The sequence below is a fragment of the Cajanus cajan genome, chromosome 6 (assembly GCF_000230855.2).
Source record: "Cajanus cajan strain Asha chromosome 6, NIPB_CcT2T_4, whole genome shotgun sequence".
In the NCBI taxonomy this organism is placed as follows: Eukaryota; Viridiplantae; Streptophyta; class Magnoliopsida; order Fabales; family Fabaceae; genus Cajanus; species Cajanus cajan.
In genome coordinates, this window is record NC_138522.1 from 51,907,532 (window position 1) to 51,934,665 (window position 27,134).

Here is a 27,134-nt window from a genome sequence, read left to right on the forward strand (position 1 = left end):
AAAACGAAACCCAAGGCAATCATGGGTAAAAAGGTAAAATGCTAGTGTTAAACTAACTAGTTTCCTTTTCCACCCTTATATATATTTCGTAAATTCAAAAAGAGGCAAAGCGCGCGTATTGTTCGTCATTTCGCTCCGAAGCATCGATGGCCACCACAGAGTCAATACCTCCAGAAGCAGAACCCGAAAGTCACCTTTCTTCTCTCATCTATGGTGAGCCATTACCGTTCCTTCCATCTTCCATAGTAATAATTCATCCGCAATTCCGCATTCATGAAACTTAAGATTTAACAATCTTTGCAAATGCAATTTATTAAATTTAAACCTAATTGTTTATTCAAATCACACGTGACGCGATGCGATCTTCCACTTGTAATGGACTAAAATGATTGCGTGTCTGTAATGTAATCTAATTTAAGTAACGCATGGTTCGATTGATTATCGAATTTCCTCATCGCGTGTTTGCTTTGAATTCTGATTGTTCTGCTAAACCGTGCAGACTTATCAAATGAAGTCCAAGAGATCATGGAGAACATGTTTAAGGCGATCACGTACTACCTAATCATCCTTATTTATCAATATCAATATATTTTCCATTTGTTTTCGGAGCAGTTAATGTTTATTTGTTATGCTTTGAGGTCAAAACTAGTAATGATTGTTTGATCCGTAATTGAAACGGTTATTTGCATCTCTTTTACAGTGAAATCAATCAAAACTCTTCAGTGATAGAGGAGGAGATGGAGAAATGTAAAGGTTCTGCTCTTGAGAGGAAAAGAGCCTTAGATGAAGAGAGGGATAACTTTCAAAAAGCTGCTTATGCTGTTCTTGACATGCTCAACAGAGAGTAAAACGCTCCACGGTATTATTCTACATATTTCATTTCTATATATTGCATTCATATAAATCTTGTTTGGTTAAGAAGATTGTCACCTGAAACGGTCACGTATAAAAAAGAGATGCATCTAGTTAATCTTTGTTTGATTTGATCATTATATGATATATAACTCGTCATTCTCCCTTATCGCGATTAGTTCTTCTACTTCTGAGCCGTCAGCCATGAGAATTTTGCTTCTTCTTTTTCCAAATTTGTTCTCTGCGAACAAAAACCAAACATCCAATCAACTTAGTTATCCTATTGAATTTGTTGTTACCTTTATGTATTCAATTCTATGAATACAAAAGCGAAATCATAATAATGTTATTGTCCAATAGATTTCTATTTGAATATAAAGGCTTTAATTAATAAGCCCTGTGCGTGAAATGAAGGCAAAGAAGGGATTTTAGATTATACTGTGATTATGTTATTTTCTGTTGCCGATGTCACTCAATCATGAAACCACTGAGAATCTTTTGGAGGCATGCATGCATGTTGAATGTAGTCAGTCATACCTGCAATTCTCAAAAGATCTTCTGCCGAATTTGGGAGAAGTATGAGCTTCTGTGTTGTTTCGTTTCCCGTTTTGTTTTCATTGGGATGATGTCCGTGGATTTTAACTCTAATGGAGACTGAGCTTGAAAGTGGACTGAAATCTCTTGTTCTTCCTGCAATGAGTATCATGAGCATTGAGCCTATGCGGCTAATTTAGTTAAGCAGGTAGATAATGTCATTAATCTTATAAAATATCTGTGAAAAAAATTCACGAATTCCTTAGCATTAGCAATTTTGGACACGTGATCAAACAATGCAACCGAAGAAAGCAACCTGGGCAAGCTTTCTGTATTAAAAGGTTCCTGTCATATAGAGTTCGAGTTGTTTGTCAAACTGAATTAATATTGTAACCGTGTTGGTTTATTCGTTACGAGATCTATCTGGTTAATTTTTTGGTAAGATAAAATACAATTTATGCAAGACCAGAACTAATCACTAACTTATCTAGTTTGTTAGAAGGAGGAATGTTGTTTTCATTCATGACCCAAGACTAGTTATTAAGAAGGAGAGATGAGAATAGAACAAACCTTAAATAAGATTTATGGTCTAACTTTTTTAATGTCTGATTTAATCTATTTAATAAAAATGTTAAGTTTAAACTTTTAAAAAAGTCTATTTATATAAAAGATTTATAAAAAAGTCGGCTAAACTTGATAGTTTATTTATTAATATAATATAATAATAAAATAATATATATTATTAAAGATATAAATAAATAAATAAATTTATAAAAAAATTATTAATATTTAAAATATTTTTTTATACAATTATTTTTTTATTATAGGTTTATAAATTTACGATTTGTATATGAATGTACATTTATATGATTACACATGAATTATTTTTTCAATAAAAAATAATTCAATTTTTCTTTTATATTTCTTTTAAAATTTAATTTTTAATAAAATTAAGTAAATTATATTTTAAAAATAATTTTATTAATTTTTAAAAATTAATTTTATTCATCTAATTAATATTAATAATTTAAATAGGCTAATACATCAAGTTAGAACAAGCTTATAAACTAGTTTTAGTCTTTAATTTTACAAAACAGACCTACTCTATATATGTAAAGTCTGACCTATTCTCGTGCCTACCAATAGGATAGGTACAATCTTGCTTAGTGCGTGATACTTAACAAAAATTTATACCGCTTATGCTTTAATACATGACATAGAATTAAGGTTACCTTCATTATACGGATTTTCTTGATATCTTGAACCTTCGTAGTGTGTACCCTCAATTTGGGTTAGATGCTGCAAAAAATCTGAGTTCGTCATATATTAAGCAATTCATATATATATATATATATATATATATATATATAAAAGGAGGGTTCAAACAATATCGATGTAATTTTTACTAAGTGTTATACCGCTCAATAACTTTATATTAAATGTGAATTTTGAAAATCTAACCGTTAGATTGAAAGTTCATATCTCTTAGATCATATATGTCAAATTTTGTTAAAATTGAACAACTTGAAGGTAATTAAAGTGTTCATATTTTAGTATATTTTAAAATGTATATATTACGTCAATTTTATTTTATGAGAATGAAGTATCAAATCATCTTAGATTAATATAAAATTTGATATATATGATCTAAGAGATATGAACTTTCAATCTAACGGTTAGATTTTCAAAAAGTCAAATTTAATATAAAATTATTGATCCTCTCTCTATATATATATATACATAAGGAATGCTAGTCCCAGATACACACATCCTTTACTGTTTAGATAGACCTATACAAAATTCACTCGGTAATAAATAATGTGATGGACAGGGTATTTTAAAAAATGTTACTAGTATTTCTCATGTGTTCATGTGTGGCCAAAATTATAATAGATTTATTTGTCTGTGCCATAAAATCTATTTTCTGGAGCGTAAACTAGATAATTAGTTATTCTTTATTTAGTTATTTGCTGATCTTTGTATGTGATATAACACAGTTCTTGTGCTTTCACCTTACAACACAAGCTTTTGCAGGAGTTATCGAGTTAATTGACTTAGTTCATGAATCATGACATAATATAATCGAATCATCTAATTATGTTAACATTTATCTCCACGGTACATGCGTTCAATTTGAAGAAAACGATTATCTATTCAGGTAACCTTAAGGTCCTGTTTGGGAAAAAGACAGGGAGGGTATTCGAGGGTAAATTTTTTTTTTTTTTTTTTGTAGGTTTTGCTTCTGTGGTCCTTAATCCACTTTCCCCTTTCTCATATACATGGTTTAAAGTGGGTCATTGGGGTAGGGGTAATATACTTTAAGATGTTTGAATCATGTTGCTATCTTTTATAATTATGATAGATAAAAAAAAAGCGGATCAATCTTTCCGGCTGAATTCTGTACTTGTGGCAGTTATCATTTTCTCATACCCCCAACCCAATGACATTTAAGGATTTCTGTGCATCCTTTATTAGGTTAAATTACTCGCAAATTTTTTAAATTGGATCTCTAAACTTTAAAAAAATAGGTCTTGATGTTAATTTCTGGTGGCTTGAAACTGCTGGAAAAAAGATAATTTTTTGGCCGTTAAAAATTATAGGGACTCAATTAAGAAAAGTTTACGTGATCAAAATATCCAGTTAATTTGGCTTAGCTTAGGGACCTATATAAAAGTTTCTAAATAGTTTAGGGACATGTGTATAATTTAACCTTTTATTTTATTTTATTTTGCGCATTTATAAAACTTTATATTTCTCAGTACATCAGTCAGTAGTTTTAGTGGTTGATATTCGAAGGTAAAAGAAATACCTCATCATGCAGGTCACCCGTTAATTCTGTTACACAAGACATTTCGTCTGGCACTTTGCCTTTGAGGCCGTTCAAATACTGAGAATGGAAAAACCAACATTAGCTTAAAAATGTTTGGGCTTGTTGACATGGGAATTGAAATACCGATACAAGGTTTGGATAAAGGGAATTCACATAGGGTTGTAGAGTCATAATTTGTGGCTCGCAATGATATTTGGTCAAATTTGAAGTGTATAAATTAATTTTCAAACGACAATGTGTGTATGGCTTCCTCTTTGTCTATCTTTATGTATGAGTGAACTTTCAAACCTGAATAAGGTTGTAGATGATTGTATTCCCATCGTCACTAAATGGTTGCACCATCTGCTTGAAATGATGATGATTGATTCGTATGACCTGGGAGAGCTCCTTACTTCTCACTGTATAAGGTTGTGGAATATTAAACAGCACGCCTATTTCTCCCGCCATGCCTCCAGATTCAAGTTTGAACAAAAACTGAAAAAACTTTTATGAGCTCAATCTAGCAGAGTGAGAATTGTTTTTAGTTTAGAAACTTAGATACTTGTTTTAAATCATTATTGTCTCTTTCTCTTTATTAGTACTTTAAAATTTGTCTTGTTTCTATGCACACTAGAGTGTCTTATAATCTTATTTCCCATTTCAACCACCTGTTCCATTTATGTGTCTGATGAAGATGTTCTTTGGACTCTGTAAAGGGTTTAAACGTAGTTTTATGTGCTTGCTTCGGCAGGTTACCGGGAAGAGCTTGAAGATTGAAAAAGCTCTCCACTCTGTAAAGAAAACTTGATTTTCCAAAATGATTTCTACCTCAGGCTAGCACATTGGTTGTCAATGTCATGCATGCTTCAATTCTCTACAGTTCAGATGTTCTAACGTCTAATACTAAACACAAGGATTCCCTGATTTCAGATTCAAATTACAATTCTGGATCTTCAGTCCAAATGAGATTAATATTTGATCTTTATTTCCTCTTTAAACCATTTTCTCCCGCATGATACTTTGTAGTGGTTTATGCATTACTCTTTCCAAATCACTAGGTATCTAGGAGTTATTACCACTTAACTTTTTTTTAATATGTAACTTATACCCTGAAATTAATTGTTTGGGGGAATCCATCTTACCTGTTCGGACCCATTCTTGTAAATCAACACATCCTGTGGTTAGAATACTTCAATAAGTTAGCTTGTTAAGCCTTGTATAAAGGTAGGATTTGAATAACATATGGATGTTTACCAGTGATCCAGATACCAAAATGTAGAGATATGTTGGCATCTCATTTTGCAAGATAATGTCAACCTTAGATGGGTAGTATTCTGCTTTCATTTCTGACACCTGTTTAGGCTCATAAGCTCATTATTTGATTTTTAGTTACCGTTGAGATGCTTAGAATTTATTCAGTCGCCACCTAAAAGAGAAATAGAAAAGAAAATAAAAGAAAAGAAAAAGGCTTTACCAGATGGGTGATAAAATCATCAGAGACTCCTTTAAATAAATATGTTGTTTCAACTATATTTTGGAAAAGATGCCGAGCAATGCTGGATCTTATTGTTTTAGGTAGGTCTTGTAGCACTTCTTGCTGTAACTCTGCAGTCTTAAACTTCAATTGCATGTGTGCCAACATTTGCTCCTTTAAGCCTTCCGGGAGTCTATTTTTGTTTGCATATCGTAATATTTTGTTGAAGGCACTCCTCTGTGAAGCCAGGAGGGGAAACGTATTAGTTTTTGGTATAGCCACTCGGATTAGAGTTTTTAGGACCAGAAGTGCATCATTGAGGGTATATTTTCCAAATTCAGGAACTTTTCTATTAAATTCTTGACCAATTTTGGCTGGGTTAAGAGAGCAAGCTGTTTACAGTTTTCCTTAGTCCCATTTGATAACCTTGATAACATTGAAAATATAAAACTGGGAATGGGAGGAGGTAAATACTAAATATATCTAGAAGCATTTCTCATTTTTTTTATCAGCAAATGTTAATTGTTAGTTATGTTAGTGAGAAGATTCAAACTCACACCCTTCTTATCACTCCAACCTTATGTTCCTCCCCTCAAACCACCATACCAACCTTATAACTCCACATTTTTCATTTATTTGTTTTTCAACTTTCCCACCTTGCCACTACTATAACCAAACATGTCTTTAAGTTTCTACTTTCTAGTATAGTTGTAGCAAAGTTTTGGGGATTTCACAATTTTTCTCTTTTGCTAGAATAAAGTATTTGGTTCAAATAAAATTCAAAGAAGTAATCGCTTACTTTTCAAAATAAAATTCTAAGAGATTGGTAGAAATAATTCATTAATTCTTAAAAATAAGATAAACCAAACTTAAATTAGTTTTTTTTAGTACAAGCCATTTTGGCATGTGAGGAAAGCTGGCCTTAGATAATTCTCAATGGGAGAATGTCTGATGTCAACTAACTAAAGTATATAAATATTCCGTGCAATTATAGCTTAATGTCATTATGTGTTTTCTTCCTTAAACTTCTTGGAAACGTGTTTTTTTAATTATTATAATTCCCTTCCATAGGGCTCAAAAGTTTGTTCTGTTAGGTTGATATGCTATGCTAGTTACTAGTGTTATCCAATGTAATGCTAAGTTAAACGACCATGGAAATCCTCATAAAATTTACCATGTCAAGTGTTTGGACAGAGCTATGAACCAACAGAATTGTCATGTTTCCGATTATATATGCAGCGAGGCCGATGTTAAACAGCATGTATAAAATACTGAAAAGCTTCTCCGTTAAATTCACTGCATAAAAATCTCCATAGCCAACAGTGGTAAGGGTTGAAACAGACCAGTACATGGAATAAGTGTAACCCAACCCGATGCTCAAATCTTTGAAATCCTCTGTTTTGTTCCCTATCCATGTGTTTTTCGGTGTTTTGTGCTGGACAGCCAACCAAAAATACATGCAGCCTGCGAAGTGCACTGCAAATAGCGTAACCTGCATGAACAAACTTGCGTTAGCTAATTTGGTAATTACATCTTAATTGAATCTATACTCAAACACAAGATTTAGTAGTTTACTCACGCAAATAAGTTTGCAAAATCTTGCTGTCGAATAGTTAATTCGTATGTCTTTTTCTAGCCTGGAAAACAGCTTCCGTTTTCAGTAACAAATAGGAAAACCTGATCATAAAAGCCATTCCTTTTTATTTGCTTATTGATAATTAATTATTTAACAATGACATATGCACACTCTCATCTTCATTTCACATCATTTATTTTTTCCTTCTCTATGTTGATCATATTATATTATTTATTATATATATACTTTTTTTCCTAAGTATTAAATAATATGAGCTGTCAGTGCATAATTTTCTTAATAATTAATTTGGTAATTTTCAAGAGTGTAAATCAAGAAATAGGAAAGGGAAAAATATTTGTGAACAGCAGACGCTATATAAGTATTGATGTAATATATAATATAATATGATAGAAAGAAAAAGATAAAAATAATAGGTATTGAAAGAGTTTTATTATTTTTTTAATCCATTAGAATTGTAATAACGTTAATAAAAGTTTGAATTTAGGGTAGCTAATATTATTCTAATACTCGATCACTAAGTTTATCTTGGTAGTTTGTATTTATACTTTAAAAAGGTTAAATTAAACTTTAAAAAAGATTTTAATTTTTTTTATCAGAAAACGTATGATAGCTTAAGTTAGTAATAATAATAACTCGTCAAACATGAATACGACAATTTTAAGCTTTTTACATATTTCGTCTTAAATTATAATATAAATATCTTTCTCAAAATTTAAAAATTAAGTCGCACACTTTAGTGAACTGGTCTGAACCATGATTTGAGTAGTTAAGAGGGCTGGGGAGATGGAGCAGGAATTTCTTAAAAAAATAAAATAAAATGAACTGGTCTTGCCCCTATGGTATGTTCTCGATTTTGTAATTTACTATGTGTCTATATATCTTCGTAGTTTACACCCTTAACAAGGAAAAGGTATATTATTTGAGTGCGTAAGTGCGTTTGGATTTTCGTTAGTTGCTTGTTTCGTTCTGTTCTCACTCTTTTGTTTGTGAATGTACCTCGCGAAGAGTTCGCTAACACGCCTCAATCGCCAGAGTCTAAGCATAATTAGGAAACCAAAGACTTCGCTTTTGTTTGGTTTACCCGTCAGAATCTGGTGTATCTGCTCAAATGGCAGAGTGGAGGCCAGATCCATGGTGAAGTGTAACTTTTTGACGTACCTGTTGAGGTGCAAACGCAAAAACTTGGATAAAAACAAATGCAGTTCACTATAAATCAAGAGTAAGGACAGTAAAATAATAAAGATTTCCCGCGTGCATGCGTGAAGCACATGGCATATGCACCTGAGAGCAATCTTCTTATGGTCGTCAACGAGGAGATAAGTTGATGTATCTAAGTAAGCCACAAAGAAAGTAAGGATTATGTCAACCGCGAAAAAGGTATCGACAAGGAGATCAACGGGCAACAGCGACCCAACCAACAGTTCTCTGAAAGCTAGCTCGAATGGAGATGCCCATGCAGAGTACACTACCAATGCCACCAGGAACGTTTGCCACAATCTATATATGACAAATCCCAGTATATTAATGCATAAACAAATCAATTCAAATAACTAATTGTGTGAAGGAAATTAAATACATACTGATATCTACGGTCATAGGGAGCAATGACATATTTTCTTAGGTTCGAGTAACCTTCATCATCAATGATGGTGCCAAATGCAAAGAGGCTACTATAAACCGAGGTCAAGTTCCTTATTTCGCCACTTGAACGTCTTCTAACTAGAGATAGCACGGACTTTCTTGATTCTCAGAGGTCTGACAAAATGGCTTCTTCAGAGAGAGAGAAAGATCATTACTTCTTGTTATCAACGTATTTGCGTATAGTAATTGCACTTGTGCACTAGGCAAGCCTTTGGCTTCTTAATCGAATAACATGTTAGTTTCTTGTTGAGTCTCCGTGGGCATTAAAATAATATTATATGGGGGAGGTGGCAGGAAGTTTTCAGACTCTTAATTATATAAAATATAAATTAATGACAATTACGGACAACGATGACTTTGTATGTAGAGGCAAAAGATGCAGGTGATCCAAGGATTTGTCAATATGCAGAACAGAACAAAAACCCTCTGCATGTTTGGTTTTCTATCGAAATAAATCAACTATAATTTGAGCAAAAACTAATCTTTTGTAATAATCATCCGTTATTTAAGAATGTTTATAAAACCAAACAGACCATGTTAACAGATTTTTATCCTCTAATAAAATAATGATTTTTTAATTCCATTATCTGAATAACTATATCTTGGACTATAATATATTGAAGAAAAAAATGGTGCTTACTTCTGCTCCATAACTATATGAAACAAAAATTTATACTTCATTTAATTTTGAATTATGAAATGTAAGATTAACAATTTTATTTAATGGGTGATTCAGCTCTTCCAATTTCCACGTAATTTGTTTCACGATTTAGTAACCAAACAACAAAGATAAAATCTAATTGAATCGACAGATCAGGCAAATGTGATCCACCTTTTGATTATATCGTTGATCTATATCCTATGATTTATCGAGTGACAGACACACTCATAAAATTAAATTAATGACATCTGTACAACAACTTAGATACAAACGCTCAAAATTCATGTACAAATATTATACTCTAAAACATCCACATAATGCTAAAAATTGTATGACTTCTCTTCTCCAATACTTCGCTGGCTCAAAAATGGCCAATTCCATTGAGTGCATAAGAACTTCATGTATCATCGTTGACATTCAGACGGTCCTAAATTCAGTGTTTGCATGAGATTCAAGGATAAAATTGCATCAATTTCTGCGCAGCCATGTGATGATTTATCTCCACCAATCTTCCAAACCTGGCAACGGTAGCAGTACCATACATGTGTTGGACAAACTTGGATGTTTGAATATATCTCAGGATCAAGAAACCCACTTCAACAAATCCAGGAACCGAGAAATCACTGAAACAAAATAGAGATCTCTTGGTTTTTACAACAAATACTTGATTCCCATTGCTTTGGTTCCGCTTCTCTTGAGAAATGGCTATGAACTAATTCAGCATTTTAGACATCTGGTGCATTAATAGACCAAAAGATGCACTTTGGACAATAAGATTCAGCTGCTAGCAATAAATCACATGTATTGAGCCAACCATTGCTTACACATATCAAGCACTGGAAGTGCATTTGCATGTAGTGCCTGCAAGAAGGATGATTAAGTTAAGCAAAATTGAACATATTATTAGCAAAAAGTACATGTCTACAAGCCATGAATGCGGTAGTGATAGTTAACGCTAGGTCAAGCTTTCGAATGAGAAAAAGAAAATCCATTTAATATACTAATTGTGTGGATAGCCAAAAGATAAAGATAAGAGAGTGAGAGAAAATAGAGGAGAGAAAAAGAGAATATTTCAAAAATAAGAATTATTTAATTATTTAAACAATATTTTCATGGATGGATCCAACCATAAAAAAACTGTTAATGGATGGTTTTTTTTTTAATGAATCATATGAATTGGATTTTTTAAAATGTATTCGAATGGATAGTTTGTTTTCCAATCCATTTGTGTGTCACCTCTAACAGGTGTAGTACAAGAGTAGTACAACTCATAGAGATCAAATAACATATAACGGTATAACCCACACCATATTTATCATTTTTGATGTAAAATGCAGACCACTTTTTTTTTTTTTCTGAGTTAAAAGGAATTCTATTCATTTTGTACAGATAAATAAGTTCGTCTTGAATTGCCCCCACCTCCCTCCAGAAAAAGGCTTTTAGATATTTATTAACCCAAACCTGGGTACCAGATTTGTTATCATTAGAAAGATAAACGATCCCCTAGTTTGAAGCAGTGCGTTTAGAATATATAGGGCTTTCAACTTAGCTACACACACACATATACACACACCAAATGTGGAGGCTAAAATTGATAGAAAGTTAACCTGATGAGCAACATATTGAACATCGGCCACACTTCCACTCCGTGAAGCAATTTGAAATGCACTTTTTAAACGACCACAAACTACACAAGCAAGAACCTTCCTGCATGCCCAAATCAAAAATAAAATAAACATGTTACAATGGTTTCTGAATAACTGCAAAGAAAAACCTGTGGAGGGCACATGGCATAAGGTATTGAGATGAGTATAGCTACATACTGATTGTCTAATACTCTTGAAAAATGGCAACAGATATAAGATATCCAAATATTTGTACCTAAACTTATGAATAATGATATATAAAAATAACAACAAAATTAAAAGTGCATGAAGAAAAATAGACAAAAGCCCTCACCTGTGGCTACTAGTTAACATGTCTATCAGACGGTCTGGGCGCTCTTTATGCTTATTGGCATATACATTTATTGCAGCACCTAAGACCTGCATCGTTCAAAACGTTGAAAATATTTTTTAAAAGATAAGTTCACTGTTACAACATATAGACTCCCCCCAACCCCCTATAACAGGACCAAGAATCACCAATAATAAACCATTAAACTCAAGTGGTTAGAAAAGGCACGTTTTAATTTCCTTACCTGTTTTGACAATATATGCCACAAGCTCTTTGAAGCTAGTTTATAGAGTCAAGTTTTACCATTAAAAAAAATAAATTAAAGCAATATAAAAACTAGTGGTGTAATGGACCATTGACACATTTACAGGGGAAGACAAACACAAAGATAGGCCTAACAGTAGAGAAGGGCTCTTGGTTAATGAGAGGATAAAAAAGAAGACGAAGATGGAAATAAGATGAAAGAAGTAATAATTAAATAATAAACATAAAAATTTACAAATTAAATTATACATTTGACTTAAAAATATAATTTAATTTGTAAATTTTTAATATTTATTAATTTAATATATTGTTTGAATTAAAATATAAGTAATAATTTAATATATAATTCATTTAAAAATGTACAAGTAAATTGAAATTGTAAAAAAAAAAAAGAATGACGGGTTTCCTGTGGGTTTTCCGGAATCCAATAACACCTGCCAAGTGCATGCCTACTTCTCAGTCAACTACAAACTAGCAGCAACATTCTTTTAAGATTTTTCCTCAAACTTCCAAGTGCATTCTCAATTTTGTGAAGTGTAACTGTCTCTATCATTAAGCTATTGGTTACAGTACATCTCATGCACACTGATTACTGTTACAACTAACATTGTCTTCCCATCTATTCTATAAAGCTTGTAGAGTCAAATACATTCTAATAGAGCTCTAGTCATTTAATTTTTGAGCCTCGTTACATCAAATTGAATATAAAGAAGAAAAAAACTATTTTCGAGTAGAAGAGAAAAAAAGAAAATTTTATTAGATTACCTGATCCCAGTCATCATCATCTATTGTGCCCTTGATGTTCCTAAAGAATTCAGTCAATTGGCTGCCTCTTTTTCTCTCAGCAAGAGATGCAGCAACACCAGCATATATATCAACAGCTGCATGATATAATTAAAAGACCTAGCTAAGTATGCTGACAACTCTTTGTGGAGCTAAAAAAAATATAAGACAACAAACCAGATTGTAAAGAGGAAAATCACTATTACCAGGAAGATTAAATTCATAGATCAATTGGAATGCCAAATCAAAATTCTTCTCAACAAGAATCTCTGCAATTTTACACCTTCGTCTGAAATTTTAAAAACATCACGAGCATTTTATTAATTGTCATCGGATAAAACTGTGAAATACTACGGACGTCATATAGAAAAATATTTGAATACATGAAAAATGGACAGTGGAGAAATCCAAATGACTTATCAAAACATTTGAATGCATGCAATATGAACAGCTAACATCCGCAGTCATTAAGAGAAATATAATGATAGTTGACCGTAAAATTATCACCCCCATGGTGGTCATGACTCATGAGTTTAACACTTGTCACCACCATTCTTCTAAATAATAAGTTAATTTCAGCACAAGGTAGGGTGGACCTATTGTCCACACTACAACTCCAAACAGTTCTTGTGAGGGGGCATGTTAAACATCAAAAGATATTATGTGTTTTCACCCAGATACTCAAGCTTTTAGGATAGTTGGTTCATAATACTCTGTTTGAAGTACCCAAAAAATGGTTCGAAAATTTCAGGAAACTTTATCTTTTGAAGCTGTAAAAAATTGTCCCAAAAAATTCTACTGTGAATTTTAAGTGGATATCAAACTAATTCCATGAAAGAAATGGATGGTCAAATTAAAAATTAAACAAACCTAAAAGTTTCTGGATCATTTGGATTCCCAAAAAGTGAGTGTTTCCACTGTGGTCCTTCTGAGTCATTAAAGGATTTAACAACTTCAACCTACAAAATACAACAAATCTGCATAAACTTAGGATTTCAAAAAAAAAAAAAAAAAAGAGCTCTTAATGAAAATATATGAAACAACAGAAAATATAAAAGTTAAAGAGGATTATTTGAGAAGTTCAAAACAAAGAAGCATACATTCCATGGAAATTTTTATTAGTGAGAGATGATGCCTTGTCAAATCAAAGCTTCCCAACAAAAATGTGAACACAACTAAGCAGTCACATGTATTTGCATGTTCTTTCAAAGGCATAATAATGTCCATCACCTTATAGTCAAAGGAAGTCTCTAATGTCATTATGTAGCAATACTGGCTTGCCACACTTGTTCTTAGAAATTAATTATTAAACCATTGATTTCAATATTGGTTTGGGTTTGGGTATATCCAATTACCTGGATTGATACCCGAGCAGAAAACTTAACGAGACCTTCTTCTGTAAGTTTTTCAGAGGCACTTTTTCCTCTAAGACCTTTTGTGACAAGCTTAGTAGATTCCGCACCTTTGTGCCTTGCAGACAATCCTTCATCAAAGTGCATCTATATCAATAAGCAAAAAGAGACAGAATTATTAAAAAAGAATAACACAAGTTAAACAAGATTATGATGATCGATATAATAAGTGTAGTTAAATGTCTTTTTATGATTCGTTGCTTTGTTTTTTTAATAAATGCACAAGTACAAGGATATGAGGATGTCAGTTGAAGGCTTATTTTAATTTTGCAAGTCAATTGAGAAGGTTGTCACGGATGAAAAAGCTTGCCCTTTCTTCTAAAAGTCCTACAGTTTGCTCTTTTGGCCATTGTTTACTTTAACATTTCATGGTAATCTGGTAGCACTAATGATTTAATCACTATCTTTGTATTTCCAGAATGTTTTGACTTAAGTTCCTATCTACTAACTGGATATACCAAGAAAGGTATGTGGTTTAATTAGGATACTACAAAATATTCACTCATGAGAGGGGAAGCTCTAGTATTTTGGTTCATGGGACCTTCACCAATCAATTTACTCAAATTTTAAAAGCAGGGCATATTTAGTCAACATTTCAATTTAATAGGAATGGTTTTTTAGTTGGTCAGTCCATATTGGCACATCAAATCAACTCAACCTCCATTTATATCAGCAACAAATAGTTATATAAATCATAGTAGTCAATTCCGGATAGCGAAGCGGCTTACCCCAAAAGTGAGATAGCGTGATTGCGGATAGCCGATAGCGGGATGACCACTATTTTTTAATATCATATTAATATATATTAAATAATTAATAATATGTATAAAAGCTAAAAGAAAAAAAAACAATAAATTCGTGCATTAATCATTTTTAATAATAAAAGTTTCGTACTACTCAAAAAAAGTGTTAAAGTTCTAAGTAACTAAAAAAGTAAACATTAAAATTCAATCTTCTTCCTTGTCAAGATTAAAGTCTTCCCCTCCTTGAAATTCATCACTCCCACTAGTATCAAAATTATATTCTTCCTCTACTTCATCTTCATCTAAATCCTCTTCTTCCACTTCCATCACTTTTTTTCCTTTTTCTTTCCTGGATGTAGATGCAATTGTTGGTGCCGCCTTCATTTGTGTTTGTCTCTTAGTGTAAAAAACGAAAAATAAAGAAAAAAGAGAAAGAAAAGGTACAGAAAAAAGAAGCAAACAGGAAAAAAAAAGAAGAAAATCACAGGAATGTCGGAGAAGAGAAAAAAACGAGAAGACGAGAGAGAAAAAAAAAAGAACAAAGAAAAAAATGCTGATGAATGGAGAGAGATTCATCAAAGAAGATGAAGCAAATCACGGGAATGTCGATAGAGAGAGTTGTTAGAGAAGATGAAGCAAATTGTTCAAGCAAGTAAGGGATAAGAGAGTTACGTCGGCCATCAGGGAAGGAAAAGGGACTTACGAACTTTAGGGCAAACAAATTGGAGGGAGAATCCGAATAAAAAGGCAAAAAAATTTAATGAGGTATTTTTTCGATTTTTTTTAAACCGCGACGGACCACAATTTCTGCCACTCCACTCTGCCGCGATTGTGCCCACTCCAGCCACTACATGGAACTGCTCCACTCCAAGGTTCCAGTAGTGATATGGAGCCGCTCTGCCACTATCACGGCCACTATTGACTACTATGATATAAATAACAAGCTGGATTAGCTAAGTGTATCTTCAATGAACCAACATTCCAATTTATGTCCAAAACTATAGCCTTTTGTCTTCTCAGAGACTATTCAAATAAGTTTCTCCATAAGCACTTGTAGGAGAAAAAATTAGAAGGAAAAGTAAAATAAGTTTCTCCATAAGTTAATAATTAGCTTTTGAAGGAGCTAATCTAAGAAAACTTATACAATTTTAGCTTTTGAAAAAACTTATTTCTTTTTTTTTTTTCCTTCTCCAAGTGCTCAAAGAGAAGTTTATTCAAACAGACCTTTTATCTTGAGACCTTTTTTTTCTTGTAACAAGGTGCTCAAAACAGAACATACAGAGAAGAAAAACACACATGCTGTAATAAGAATGCAACTTGAAAAGAAAAAAAAATTGGTTTAGAAAAGTAAGTCAATTGTTAGTGATATATTCAATTAAAAAATAAGCACAAATGCCTATAGTGTGCTTAAAAGTTGCCATGCACCTTTCCTCCCTTTTTTTAATCAAATTATGGACATACCTTGGCATGTTCCAAATGTCTAATGGCTTCGTCTTGAGAAGAAGAATTCACGAACAACTGAATGCAACAGAGTCCAGCAGCAACATGATCCTTTTTAATTACCTGGATATTGTAGATCATTAAAAACTAAAAATATATCTAACAGAAAATTTTAAATTAAATGTTATAACACATTATATTAAAGCCTGTTGATTGTGGTTATGAAAAATGTTGTTCCATGCAGGGAATAAAAAGTACCACAAGCAAAGTAATTATGATTTACAATGGATTTTTTTTATGCTATTTGCTAAGAATTTAGGATTGGACCTAACTAAATCCAAATGCTATCGTATGCGGTATGGGTTCTCCACCACTTATACATACTATTTTGGTCAAATCACTAATCAATGTGACATCTCCAACATACATGATACAATTTCTATAACGTAGGATCCTCTTGAAAACAGGTAAAGAAAATAAAGGAACTTCACTCTAACCGCGACCCGCCAGTAGAACCGAAGTTATCAAAATAAAGAAGTGTGACCCTAACCGTGACCTGCCGGTAGAACCAATACTATCAAGTTCTTATCCAAGAACAAAGGAAAAAGCTCTCATAGTGAAAAACTCAAAATATGATTAATATTCAAATCTCATTTGGATGCTTACAAGATACTCCTATTTATAAGCTAAGATAAGCAACTTATCACTTACATGTAGTAAATTTCCACTAAGCTCCAATAGGCAATAAAATCCCACTAAGATTTATTTTTCACTAGGAAGCCTAAAAGCACTCAAAACTAACCTAGACAATATGAAAAACCACCTGAACTTATTTAATTACAATAAAAATAAGAAAATAGGCTTAAATAACCTTTAAGCCCAAAAGCCAAGTAAACCACCCAAATAAAGTCCAGCCCACTGTAGCATCTCTAATATTTGGTATTGAGCTCATTGGGCTCTTCAAATTATTATTTTTAATCCTTGAAGATCTTCTAATCATTGGGCTTTCCATCGATTGAAAAAGATATTTGAGAATATTATACATACTATTTTGGTCATATCACTAATCAATGTGACATCTTCAACATACACATTTGATGTTGGGGATTAGAGATCTTGAGCATCAAGTTTGCAATATTGGACATTTGTGAGTGGTCCAATAATGACCTAATGATATAAAAGTAATGGTGGTGACTACGTAGCAAACTAATAACCAACATTAAATAAATGCTCAAAGGAGAAGGACTACTAACAATATTGGACTAACTAATGGTTGAATAATGATCTTAAACTTGGTTCCAAGCATCAATTCGACGAAAGGGTGGAGATAGAAGATGCAGCTAATTTGAACTGCGTATCTTTATTTGTTAAACTCCCTCTCTAGATTTCCCTTCTTGGTAAAGATATTCCCATTGAAGGAAATTATTTAAAGGGATATAACGGTCAATAATATCCCTACAAATTTGGTTCTTAATCGAGTTCAATGGTGTAATGTGGTCCATGTAGCCGACCTCACCTAGTGAGATACGGCTATTGTTATTGTTGGTAGAGATGTTCCAATTTACCAGCCCCATTTGGAAATTAAGATTTCAAAGTCCTCTCAAATGTTGAGTTTTGTATTTGGTCAATGGTAGTCTAATTGTATAGGGATTAACACCACTAACTTCATGCATTGCATATTAAAGGCCCCATAAAAGCACTGCCTTTGAACATGTCAATATTGCATAGCTCAAGTTTAACAATTTCTGTTCATTTGCCTCCGCATCTCCTAGAAACTGCTAATATCCAGAATGAGACTTCTAGGAGAATATCAGGTTATATCATTGTTTTCCAGATAATTGTTTTTATAGTAGCTAATAGGATTAGTTATGGCACAAAGATAAGGTTACTGATTTGTGTCTTGATCTGGTGAACAAGTAACCTATTTGCTCACTGGGGTAAGGTTGTGTAATAGGGAGTAATACGGGAAGTTATTGTGGAGACCAAGTGTTTATGCATTTTTTATGAATTGTTGTGGTGTATTCCGTTGGAGTTTAACAGACATATCCTAAGAAGTCTCCTATCTTTGCAGGCTTAGGGATGGACTCACTGTCAAACTGAAAAAGAACTAGAGGTTCTCAAGCTGGCCAAGACAGTGTTTAGAAAAATTGGTCAGAATCAGATAGAAATCAGTTTAATGCTTATTATATTTCTACAAATTATTGAACGTGTTTTACACTCTTGGGCTGAACACTGGTTATCCAGTGTGTTTTGAATAATGGGACAGAAGAAAAATTTAATTAGCATTGACAAGGACTTCTCCTAAAATTAACCAAGTATCCCAAAAATTTAAAAGGAAAGTGTTGTAAATAAAAATATCTTAGGAGATTTGATATGATCTTTTTCTTATTTCTTTTATATTTATTTATTCTCATAGTTACCTGTTTTAGTGACAATTGTATCTCTGTAATCAACATGAAACAAATTAATAAAAATCCTCTCTTTCATCTGAAAAAAAATAAGAAACTCTTTACAGGACCCAAGAGTTTCCTGAAAAAACTACAAAGAATTCAAGTATACCACTCTAAATTGTTGTTTGTGTTCCAGACAAAAATAGGAAGACCCAATGCTCTCTAAAGATATAGAGGTTACTCCAAGGTAAAATTTTAGCCTAGCTTCCAAATTTATAATGACTCATTGAGTAGAGAGTTACCTGAAACCTGTATAAATAATTGAAATGCTTATGAGTTTCACAATAGAGGCAAATACGTGCAAGGGCTGTCACTGTATACCGATTCACCACTGCATCCTCAGAATTAGTTGATGACATTCTAGTTGAAAGGACTTCCTCCAAAATAGGCATAGCACCATAACCAATGCACAATTCACACAGATCATCAATTGTTCCATAATCAGTTGCCAAAGAATCTAGTCTTTGAGGTGATGAAGAAGACACTCCACTCATGATTGATGGTTGTGGTTGTGGTGGTGGAGGGACAGCATCAGGAGGAAAGAACAAAAAGCAAGCGTCATGGTAGTGACCATGCCTAAACATAAAACCAAGCAAATGCTGGCGTGCATACTGCAAAATTAAAGCAACAAATAGGAAATGCAAAAGTTGCAAGCAAATTGAAAAGGTTAGAAAGCATTCTAAATGTACTAAAATTATACAATAAAAATACATATATAACAAACATAAATTAGAGTACAAACCTTTTAGTTTTTGTTTAACAAAAAAATAATAAAATCAGTAAAATAGAGACTTGGTACAAAAGCCCAAAAATGTATGAAATTTTTTCTGAATGATGTGTAGCTATTTAAGTTGACAAAAGGTTAAGCAAACTGTTAAATTCTGAGCATTCATGAGCCATTTATCTGCAAATAAGGAATAGTTGTGCTCACCTCTTGTAAGTAATTAACACATTCAGCATATCTAACATTATCCAGGTTACTCCGAGGACCATCTTCAAAGTCTCGACTATACACAGAATTATTATTAGCAGACACTTGTGATCGTCTTGACCTCTCTGAACGGGGAAATGTTGATGGCATGTATAAGATGTTGAGATATGAATCAGCAGAAAGAGAATCATCCAAGATTGTGGGTGCACTTTTAGCCAGATGTTCATACCTGAAGCAGAAATATAACCAAATATTATTTTTGTGCAATGCACAGGATCTAAAGGTGTCTTCACTCCCAATTTTTAACCCATCGGTTTCCTTTGTTTTCCCATCATCCCAGCAAAAATTACAAGCAATACTTTAAAAAGAAATACCACCTTTACCAGTCATAAGTCAAAACATAAACATATTTAGGATTTTAGTAGAATACAAGAAAGCCCATGAGGCTGTGACTAAAAGTCAGATAACCTTTAGCAAAAATATCTAAGCTAGACAGCCCCAATTAGGTGCAAAATTAGGAGCACACCCAGCAAAATCCAGTTACCCAGCCATCTTGTTAACTAATTATCTTAACAACTTTGACCAAAAGATAAAAAAGAATATAAAATTATAAATTTGAATAGGAAAAATGATGCAAATATTCAATACAAATGTCAGACATTCTTGACTCTTGAACCTGATATAACAATAAATCCTTTGTACATTATACCAAAAAAAAGACAAGAATAAAAGCATAATATCTTACATAGAACGAACAGCTGAAACATCAACTGGCGGACCACCCTCAATTGTATTAATAATTTCTAAAATCACAGGTCCAGGATCACCCTTGTGCAACTGAAGGGCTTGCCTGAAATGAAATAGATATATGATATTTATATGTACTCGAGTCCTGTCACTAAGAATGATTCACAGCTTTAATGATGACTGAGCTAAAGCATTATCACCCGAAAAAAAGGTTAACATACTTAAATTTCACACGTGCATGTCCGTAGCGCTCCATCCGAATTAATGCATGACCCCATGCATTCCACACTGGGAAGACATCAATCTAAAGGGAAAAATTCGTTTTTAAAAATCCATAATGAGTGCAATGTAGCAGTTCTAGTAAGTAAAAGATTGATATGCAGGCAATCTGTCTACCTTACACTTTCTGCAGGTATACACAGCCATGCTGTACCGTTCCTCTGCAACCAACCTGTCACAAAGGCGAGCAGATGAATCTCCATCAGCGATGTCATCAAGAGAAGCAGCAATCCCAGATCCCAAAAGGCTTTGGAGAAGCTCTGCACGACCAAGCCAGACATCTGTCTGTGACAAGATTTCAGATAGCTCATCTGTGGATTGACTACCAACACTGGAGCTACCAGCATCAGATGATGTGTCATCGGTATCTCTATTTCTTTCCCAATTACTTTGCAATTCACCACCACCCGTGAGCTTTCTTAGCATGGATTTGGCATAAAGTAGACCCTGCAAATTCAAAAATAGAATATTTGCATTTTACATTCCAAGAAAAATGTGAATGATGGACATTGAAAATGATGCTGTCATCTTACCTGCAAAAAGAAAATAAACATATTGCTCAACACTGATCATTATTAACCAATGGTAAAAACTAAAATCAATAAATTACTCTATTCCCCCATTAAACACCTGAACAAATGTTTCTGTAGCATGATATGCTCGCCCAATGGTTTCCATAGATGCATTTTCAGGCACATGGTGAGAGCTCAAGACATTCTTCATTTGATTAATGCACAAGTCAAGGGCAATTTTGGCAGAGACTGATTCATCAGAACAAAGAGCAAGCAATGCCTACAGAGTGAAAACCCAAGCATTCAGCAGAAACAAAATGAGATTCATAAAAACAATACAGATATATCCTATGAAGACATTAAGCAACTACAATCGCTTCAATTATCACTAACAGCACCCAGTGACTCCCAAGTCCCAACTCAGATGGTTTCAATTATATCAGAGCTTAGAAATGCAAAAATGATCTATAAAGTGACAAAGCAATAGCAGTATATTCTCAATTTTATATTCAACTAAAAGATCAACTTATTACTATACCTTGAATAGTGTAATGTCAGGGGCACTTTCATATCTGTGAGATGAACGAATGCTTTCATCTTTTAGTGGATCACCTGTAAGCATCCATTCCTCAGAAATTGAAACAGAAGGAAGCCGCTCTTGCCCATCAGTTGAAAAAGATGAAACACGGTCCTCTTGTATCCCAGTCATTGCTTCCCAAGCAACTCGGTCAGAGGGAGACAATCCAGAACTTTTTCTTTTCCTATAAACATCTTTTGGAGCATTTTTGTCCACGGTATTTTTTGGAGCCCAAGAAAAAGCTCTTCGAGCCTCTTTCTGTAAGTTACTTAGACTGCTTGTAAAAGATGATCGCTGTGGGGCACCTGATCTTGTCTTCTGCTTAGGTCTGGATACTGAAACAGATATGCGATGTTCCCTAGGAGGCGAGCTGATACTTACAGCAATAGCCTTAGTTGCATATGTAGTAATTACATGGTTGTCTCGTAAAGAAGGAAATTCCTTTAATATCTACAGCAATACAGGCAACATTACACTGAATGAGAGATAAATAATCAAGGAGTAAAGAAAATGTTGCATAAAAATTATAAGAAAGAAATAGCCATACATGAAGCAAGGGTATCCTAAGTGCTCCCCAATCATAGCTATCAAAAATTGCACACTCGCACACAGGATCATTCAATTCTATTCTTTTTGTGTGGCTTCCAGTCCCATTCCACATAAGAATGAGAGTTGGTGGGATCATTAGGGAATATTAGAGTAGTATCACACTTTGTAACATGAGCTGTAGCCAGGTCAGCACTATAACTAACTTTAGTTAGTTACAACTGTATTTTAGTTCTGCTAGGAGTCTTCATTAATATATAAATATATATATATATATATATATATATATATATATATATTTGAACTCTCATTCATTTCTCTCAAATTCTATCTGGGAAGATCATGAAAGCGGTGGAATAGCCAATATTCATGAGATGCTGCCACCCATAACTTTGAGATGAGCAGCACAAACTATGACCTAAGTGGTTTTGACCTAAACTAACCTTGTCTCTCTCAATTGCCTCTCAGTCTGCCATGGTTCATTGCTCTTCATCAGTCTCCACTCTAGATGGATCTCTAATAATCAATCTCTCAAACCTGCAATCTACACCAATGTTCTTTACCACTGTCAATAACAGCATGAGTGGTTCTGTGTTCCAGACATAATCACTCACACATGCGATCTATGCCTATGCTCTTTGTCGCTCTATTGCAGGGTGAGTGGTTCTCTATGCACTTCCAATAATCTTTCACACCCATGACCTATATCTCTATTCTTCGCCAATATCTGGTGTAGGATAACAGGTTCAACTTTCAAGTTCAATAAGTGACAGAATGGTTAACCCATAATAATGTCTTCTCAATCTCTCAAACACATATCAGCATGTTTTGCTAGGTTACAATTTCTTTTTTGTCCAAGACCCTCAGTATCTAGAAGCCACATTGGGCCCTAACTAATTATGGCATGTGTTATTAAAAAAATATATTAGGATATATTAAGCTTGTGAATCAAGTGCCAATTTAGACTAGGGAATTAATTATACATAATCTCTTTTCTTTTTTTTATATATTTTTAAATTAAGTTTAAGGTTGGTAGTCGTGATTTGTTAAGATGGATTGTGACCATAAAAGAAAGGGGACAGAATTCAAAATAATTGTATACAAGGTGATATTGGTATCACACAAATTGAGGAATATATGACAGAAAACCAATTAAGGTGACTTGGACATGTGCAAAGAAGGTCATTAGACACATCAGTGAAGAAAGTAGATTGCATGGTTTTCAACCATATTAAGAGTCAGTTTGGCCCAGGTTAATTGTAACTTAATTTTTACTTATAAGTAAAAGATAGCCAAACACATTTGTATAAAAGTCCTAAAAAATAATTAGGTTATAATTTGTAAAGAAATAATAAAAGTAAGGAACTTTTACAAGCTAACTCAAGGAGCTTAAGCGGAAATTTTTTATTAGTACCTCATTTTGAGTCTCACTGATTGATATTTTGTATCATTGTATGCATTTTACCTTGTTATGTTGCTTTCTATTTTATTTTGTTCAAACTCCTGCTCTCTAAATATTCTCATTAGCTGTTTCTGCTTTTGCAAAGTTGTTTTTCTTATTTTAATTTTTCCACTTCTTTCAATTGTTAAATAGAAATTTTTTGTTTGAAAAAAAAAAATAATGTATGCTATATATAACCACGTAAAGAGTTCATTATTTTATTGAGTATTTTGACATATATAATTCTTTTAAAATATTTTTAATGTATTTTAATATTATTAAATTTGGTCTAAATAAATTTTTGTTTCTTTAAAAATATTATTGAACAATATATAATGACCTAACTATTTAATCATTAATAATTTAAATTTAAATTTCCTTAATTCATATTATATATATTATTTTCAAATCATCATTAAAATAAAATTTTATTAATTACGTAATTTTTTACATCTTACAAATTAAACTTTCAACATTTGTTCTTCAATATTTTTATTGTTTTTATTATTATTTGAATAATTTTTCATAATATTTTTTATTTATAAATATAGTTTTTCATTGGATCAGATAACTAATTTTATATAAATTTGAAGTTTTTTTAAAACAAAATACCAAATAACTTGTAGCTTAAAAGTAACTTTTAAGCTAAAAAATGTAATTTAACAAACAACTTCTACTTATTTTTTTTAAGTTCTTATTTTTAGCTTTTAAATTTAAAGTTACTTTTAAAAAAAATTTTAAAAAAAAATATTGGGCCAAACATACTCTAAGAAGGGGAGAAAGGGACTAAGAAGGAAATTAGAGGAAGTAGTTGAGGATTTCAAGGTGATTAATGTCACTAAGAAATTGGTTTTTAATCAAGCCCAATGGTGTCGAGTGCTCCATGGAGCCAATCTCACTTGGTGTAAGAATTTTGTTGTTTGATTTAAAGGTTATCTTTTATTTGTTATATCATGTCAATACATATTTAAACATAACTTTGTATTTTAGATAGGATTTTGCAACCTGGGTTACCATCACAAGGCTTATGTATTTTAATTTTTAAGATCTTGATTTTGACAACCTTGCCATCACTACTTCCAAATAAATTAGTAAATGGAAAATAATGCATGCTAATGAATGTCTCAAATTGAATTACATTACCAATGTAGCAGATTGCAACTGTTTTCTCATTAGTAGCACTTCCAAAATCAGATGGGGATGCTCATGCAGGGAAGAGCACCTTTGCTGCCATGGAACTGGCAAGACAGCCAGCACACGAAGCCCTAAAGCCCATGAATTAAGCCGGGAAATCTCAACATCAGACAGATTCCCTTCTCTCCGCTTCAGGAAGAAATGAACCTTCAAATAATGCATAGAGAAATGGTCAATTGAGATGAGGATGAAATTTCAAAAAATCCATATAGAACAGTTTAAAGAAATTTATATAATTGATCAGGGGGAAAGATGCGCTAGATAAATGCTTGATTACAAGAAGTTGCTTTGACCGCAAATTGGGTAAAAGCTGCATTGCACCCATAGCAACTGGCAAAGCATCATCTGTGTCCCTTAACGAAGAAAGAAAGCGGGAGGCTTCAGCTGGTCCTCCTCCATTAAGAGGGTCAGCTGTTAGAAGTTTCACAAGCTGGCGCCCTTGCAATTCTCTGCGTAAATCAATTGATAATCCAGCACTTTCTGCCACTTTTAGTGCAGCAGAAACAGCTCCTTTTCCAGCTAACCTAAGTGCCAGCCCCTCTGGATCTTCCTTGCAATCTGCTTCAACCTGAAATACAAAGATATTTCAAGGAGGCCATGACTGCCATGAGAAAAAGGATAATTGAAAAAGAGAAGTGTGTCCCTTAAAAGCTAATATAATATTGATATATCATTTACAGATAGACTATTTTAAGCTGTCATGTACACAATACACATACAAGACATTATAAACTTCTGGAGAAAAGTGATATGGCATAGCATTTCTACATTAGACATGTAACAGTTAACGGAAGAGAATACAACCTCTTGCCAGCTTGTGTAATGATCATCTGCACTCAATATGTGGCTGTACCTCTGCAAAGCTTGTTTCATTTGTAAAACCTAAGCATCATAATGAATAATGTTAATTAAGACTAAAAAGCATGGTATATATGGGAAAAAAATTAAATGGGAGGAAGAGTATATTATGCAGAAATATAAAAACGAATATTTAATGATAATTAAACCATAAAATATATGAAGTCATGTAAAATTCCTAAAGAGGGCACTGAATTTGAAGAAATGATGTTGCTGATTGTCATTTAGACCAAGATGTTCCCAAAGGGATTTTATAGCAAATAACTACCCCTACGCACCCAACAGCCTACATCAGGTATGTACTTAGTACAGATACAGAAACCATGAGATTATTCAGGCCTCATACGATAGTAGCAAAGTTTATATAAGAATAAGTGGATAATTTCACCTCTTTCCTTTTAGGATCATTCTCTGGAAGATGGCAGCTGCACATTGTGAGAACATCTAAAGCAGCATCTAATTCCCATGAGTGCACATACCTATTATAAAATTTTGAAATTTAAAGATGACATCAAAGGCTGAGAAAAATACTGGATATTGCAATTTTAATAATGATCATAATTATAAAATGTGCTACAAATAAAGAGAAAGCATCAGAAAGTGTCAAGTGGATGAACAGAAATGTGTTTTATATCTCCTACATGCCCCACTCATGCGAGAATCCTTGGGCTTGAGGCATGGCAATGCAAAAACCATCTTTAACTTGTATTGAAGTCTAATTTACTTGTGAAAAATGAGGTATAATCGACTGAATTCTTTACCATTTGGTCATAGGCTTTGATACCATGTTAAGAATCAACTCTCCTAAAAGCTTAAGTTGTAAGGTGGAGGCTTGGGAATGGTTTCATATCTCTAACAGAAGGAATTGACAATCACACGAGTAAGCTGTTGAACAAAGCAAGTAGCACACTCTTTCCAACATGCTATTATTGATGAGTGTTAAATGGGTTCCAGTAAAAACCTTAAGGTGACTCTCTTTAGTGGGGTCCACATGAAATTCACCCAATAATAGTTTGTTGAAAAGAACATTCCTTCATTTGATATATTTCCCACAAAATCATGAAAATACATTAATTACTCACCTTAGGGCTAATCTAGCAGCCAGCTGTTTGTCCTTTAACCTTAGGCAATACTGCCAACTGTTGCTCCAAATATTACGTCCGCCAAATCCTTGGCGCTGTGCAGAATTTGAATGGATTTCTTCTGCTCTTTCAATTATTAACTGAAGAAGTTGATCAGAGGCCCCATTGCGTAAAAAGCGATCCGAAAGCGCCAGAGCATCCATCAGCTTTCCCTCATCAATTAGTCTGTAACAGAAACACAAATGACACTCAGTAACATGTAAATTGCTAAGGCAAGCAAGTCATAATTATTTAAGGCCCTAAAATTATGAACAAAGAAAATACAATATTCAGAAAAGGAATGGCATTCTA

The 27,134-nt window shown here is 33.1% G+C and overlaps 3 protein-coding genes across 6 annotated transcripts in view; 1 reads left to right on the forward strand and 2 right to left on the reverse strand.

The window, feature by feature from the left end:
* The first annotated feature begins 116 nt into the window (after positions 1–116).
* On the forward strand, positions 117–4,823 carry LOC109807462 (polyamine-modulated factor 1-binding protein). The gene is made up of 4 exons (XM_029273062.2): positions 117–213; positions 500–551; positions 701–859; positions 4,208–4,823. Exons 1-3 carry the CDS (start codon positions 147–149, stop codon positions 846–848), a joined length of 267 nt encoding a protein of 88 aa, XP_029128895.1. The 5' UTR covers positions 117–146; the 3' UTR covers positions 849–859; positions 4,208–4,823.
* KAT3 (potassium channel protein) lies at positions 855–10,108 on the reverse strand. Its single transcript, XM_083076282.1, has 13 exons — positions 10,087–10,108; positions 8,847–9,012; positions 8,263–8,763; positions 7,249–7,306; positions 6,844–7,161; positions 5,670–5,906; positions 5,450–5,548; positions 5,338–5,370; positions 4,505–4,690; positions 4,196–4,273; positions 2,619–2,685; positions 1,390–1,542; positions 855–1,093 (listed from the first exon to the last, which is right to left on the reverse strand). The coding sequence occupies exons 1-13, from the start codon at positions 10,106–10,108 to the stop codon at positions 990–992; spliced, it is 2,022 nt and encodes a 673-aa protein (XP_082932408.1). The 3' UTR covers positions 855–989.
* LOC109807790 (zinc finger FYVE domain protein) overlaps positions 9,721–27,134 on the reverse strand; it is a 33,960-nt gene continuing 16,546 nt past the window's right edge. For all 4 annotated transcript variants that reach the window (XM_020370423.3, XM_020370424.3, XM_020370427.3 and 1 more), the window contains 20 exons: positions 26,784–27,008; positions 26,090–26,180; positions 25,648–25,725; positions 25,121–25,411; positions 24,793–24,990; positions 21,624–22,112; positions 21,204–21,365; positions 20,691–21,020; positions 20,516–20,598; positions 20,293–20,397; positions 19,548–19,776; positions 18,859–19,227; positions 16,188–16,289; positions 13,927–14,070; positions 13,442–13,530; positions 12,778–12,860; positions 12,554–12,669; positions 11,528–11,613; positions 11,176–11,275; positions 9,721–10,429 (listed from right to left, as the gene is read on the reverse strand). In XM_020370423.3, coding sequence (XP_020226012.2) covers positions 10,364–10,429; positions 11,176–11,275; positions 11,528–11,613; positions 12,554–12,669; positions 12,778–12,860; positions 13,442–13,530; positions 13,927–14,070; positions 16,188–16,289; positions 18,859–19,227; positions 19,548–19,776; positions 20,293–20,397; positions 20,516–20,598; positions 20,691–21,020; positions 21,204–21,365; positions 21,624–22,112; positions 24,793–24,990; positions 25,121–25,411; positions 25,648–25,725; positions 26,090–26,180; positions 26,784–27,008 — 3,436 coding nt within the window. In that variant the 3' untranslated portion in view covers positions 9,721–10,363. The remainder of the gene's footprint in view (positions 10,430–11,175; positions 11,276–11,527; positions 11,614–12,553; positions 12,670–12,777; positions 12,861–13,441; positions 13,531–13,926; positions 14,071–16,187; positions 16,290–18,858; positions 19,228–19,547; positions 19,777–20,292; positions 20,398–20,515; positions 20,599–20,690; positions 21,021–21,203; positions 21,366–21,623; positions 22,113–24,792; positions 24,991–25,120; positions 25,412–25,647; positions 25,726–26,089; positions 26,181–26,783; positions 27,009–27,134) is intronic.

What these genes read in the sequence shown, in the direction of transcription:
- KAT3 (XM_083076282.1), bottom strand. Translation starts at nt 10,108, where the DNA reads ATGGTACTGCTACCGTTGCCAG. An exon ending in TTTTGGTATCTGGATCACTG is followed by an intron (nt 5,371 to 5,449) that starts GTAAACATCCAT and finishes TTCTAACCACAG; the next exon opens with GATGTGTTGATTTACAAGAA. An exon ending in AGAAAATCCGTATAATGAAG is followed by an intron (nt 1,543 to 2,618) that starts GTAACCTTAATT and finishes TACTCATTGCAG; the next exon opens with GAAGAACAAGAGATTTCAGT.
- LOC109807462 (XM_029273062.2), top strand. Translation starts at nt 147, where the DNA reads ATGGCCACCACAGAGTCAATACCTCCAGAAGCAGAACCCGAAAGTCAC. An exon ending in CCTTTCTTCTCTCATCTATG is followed by an intron (nt 214 to 499) that starts GTGAGCCATTAC and finishes TAAACCGTGCAG; the next exon opens with ACTTATCAAATGAAGTCCAA. An exon ending in AACATGTTTAAGGCGATCAC is followed by an intron (nt 552 to 700) that starts GTACTACCTAAT and finishes TCTCTTTTACAG; the next exon opens with TGAAATCAATCAAAACTCTT.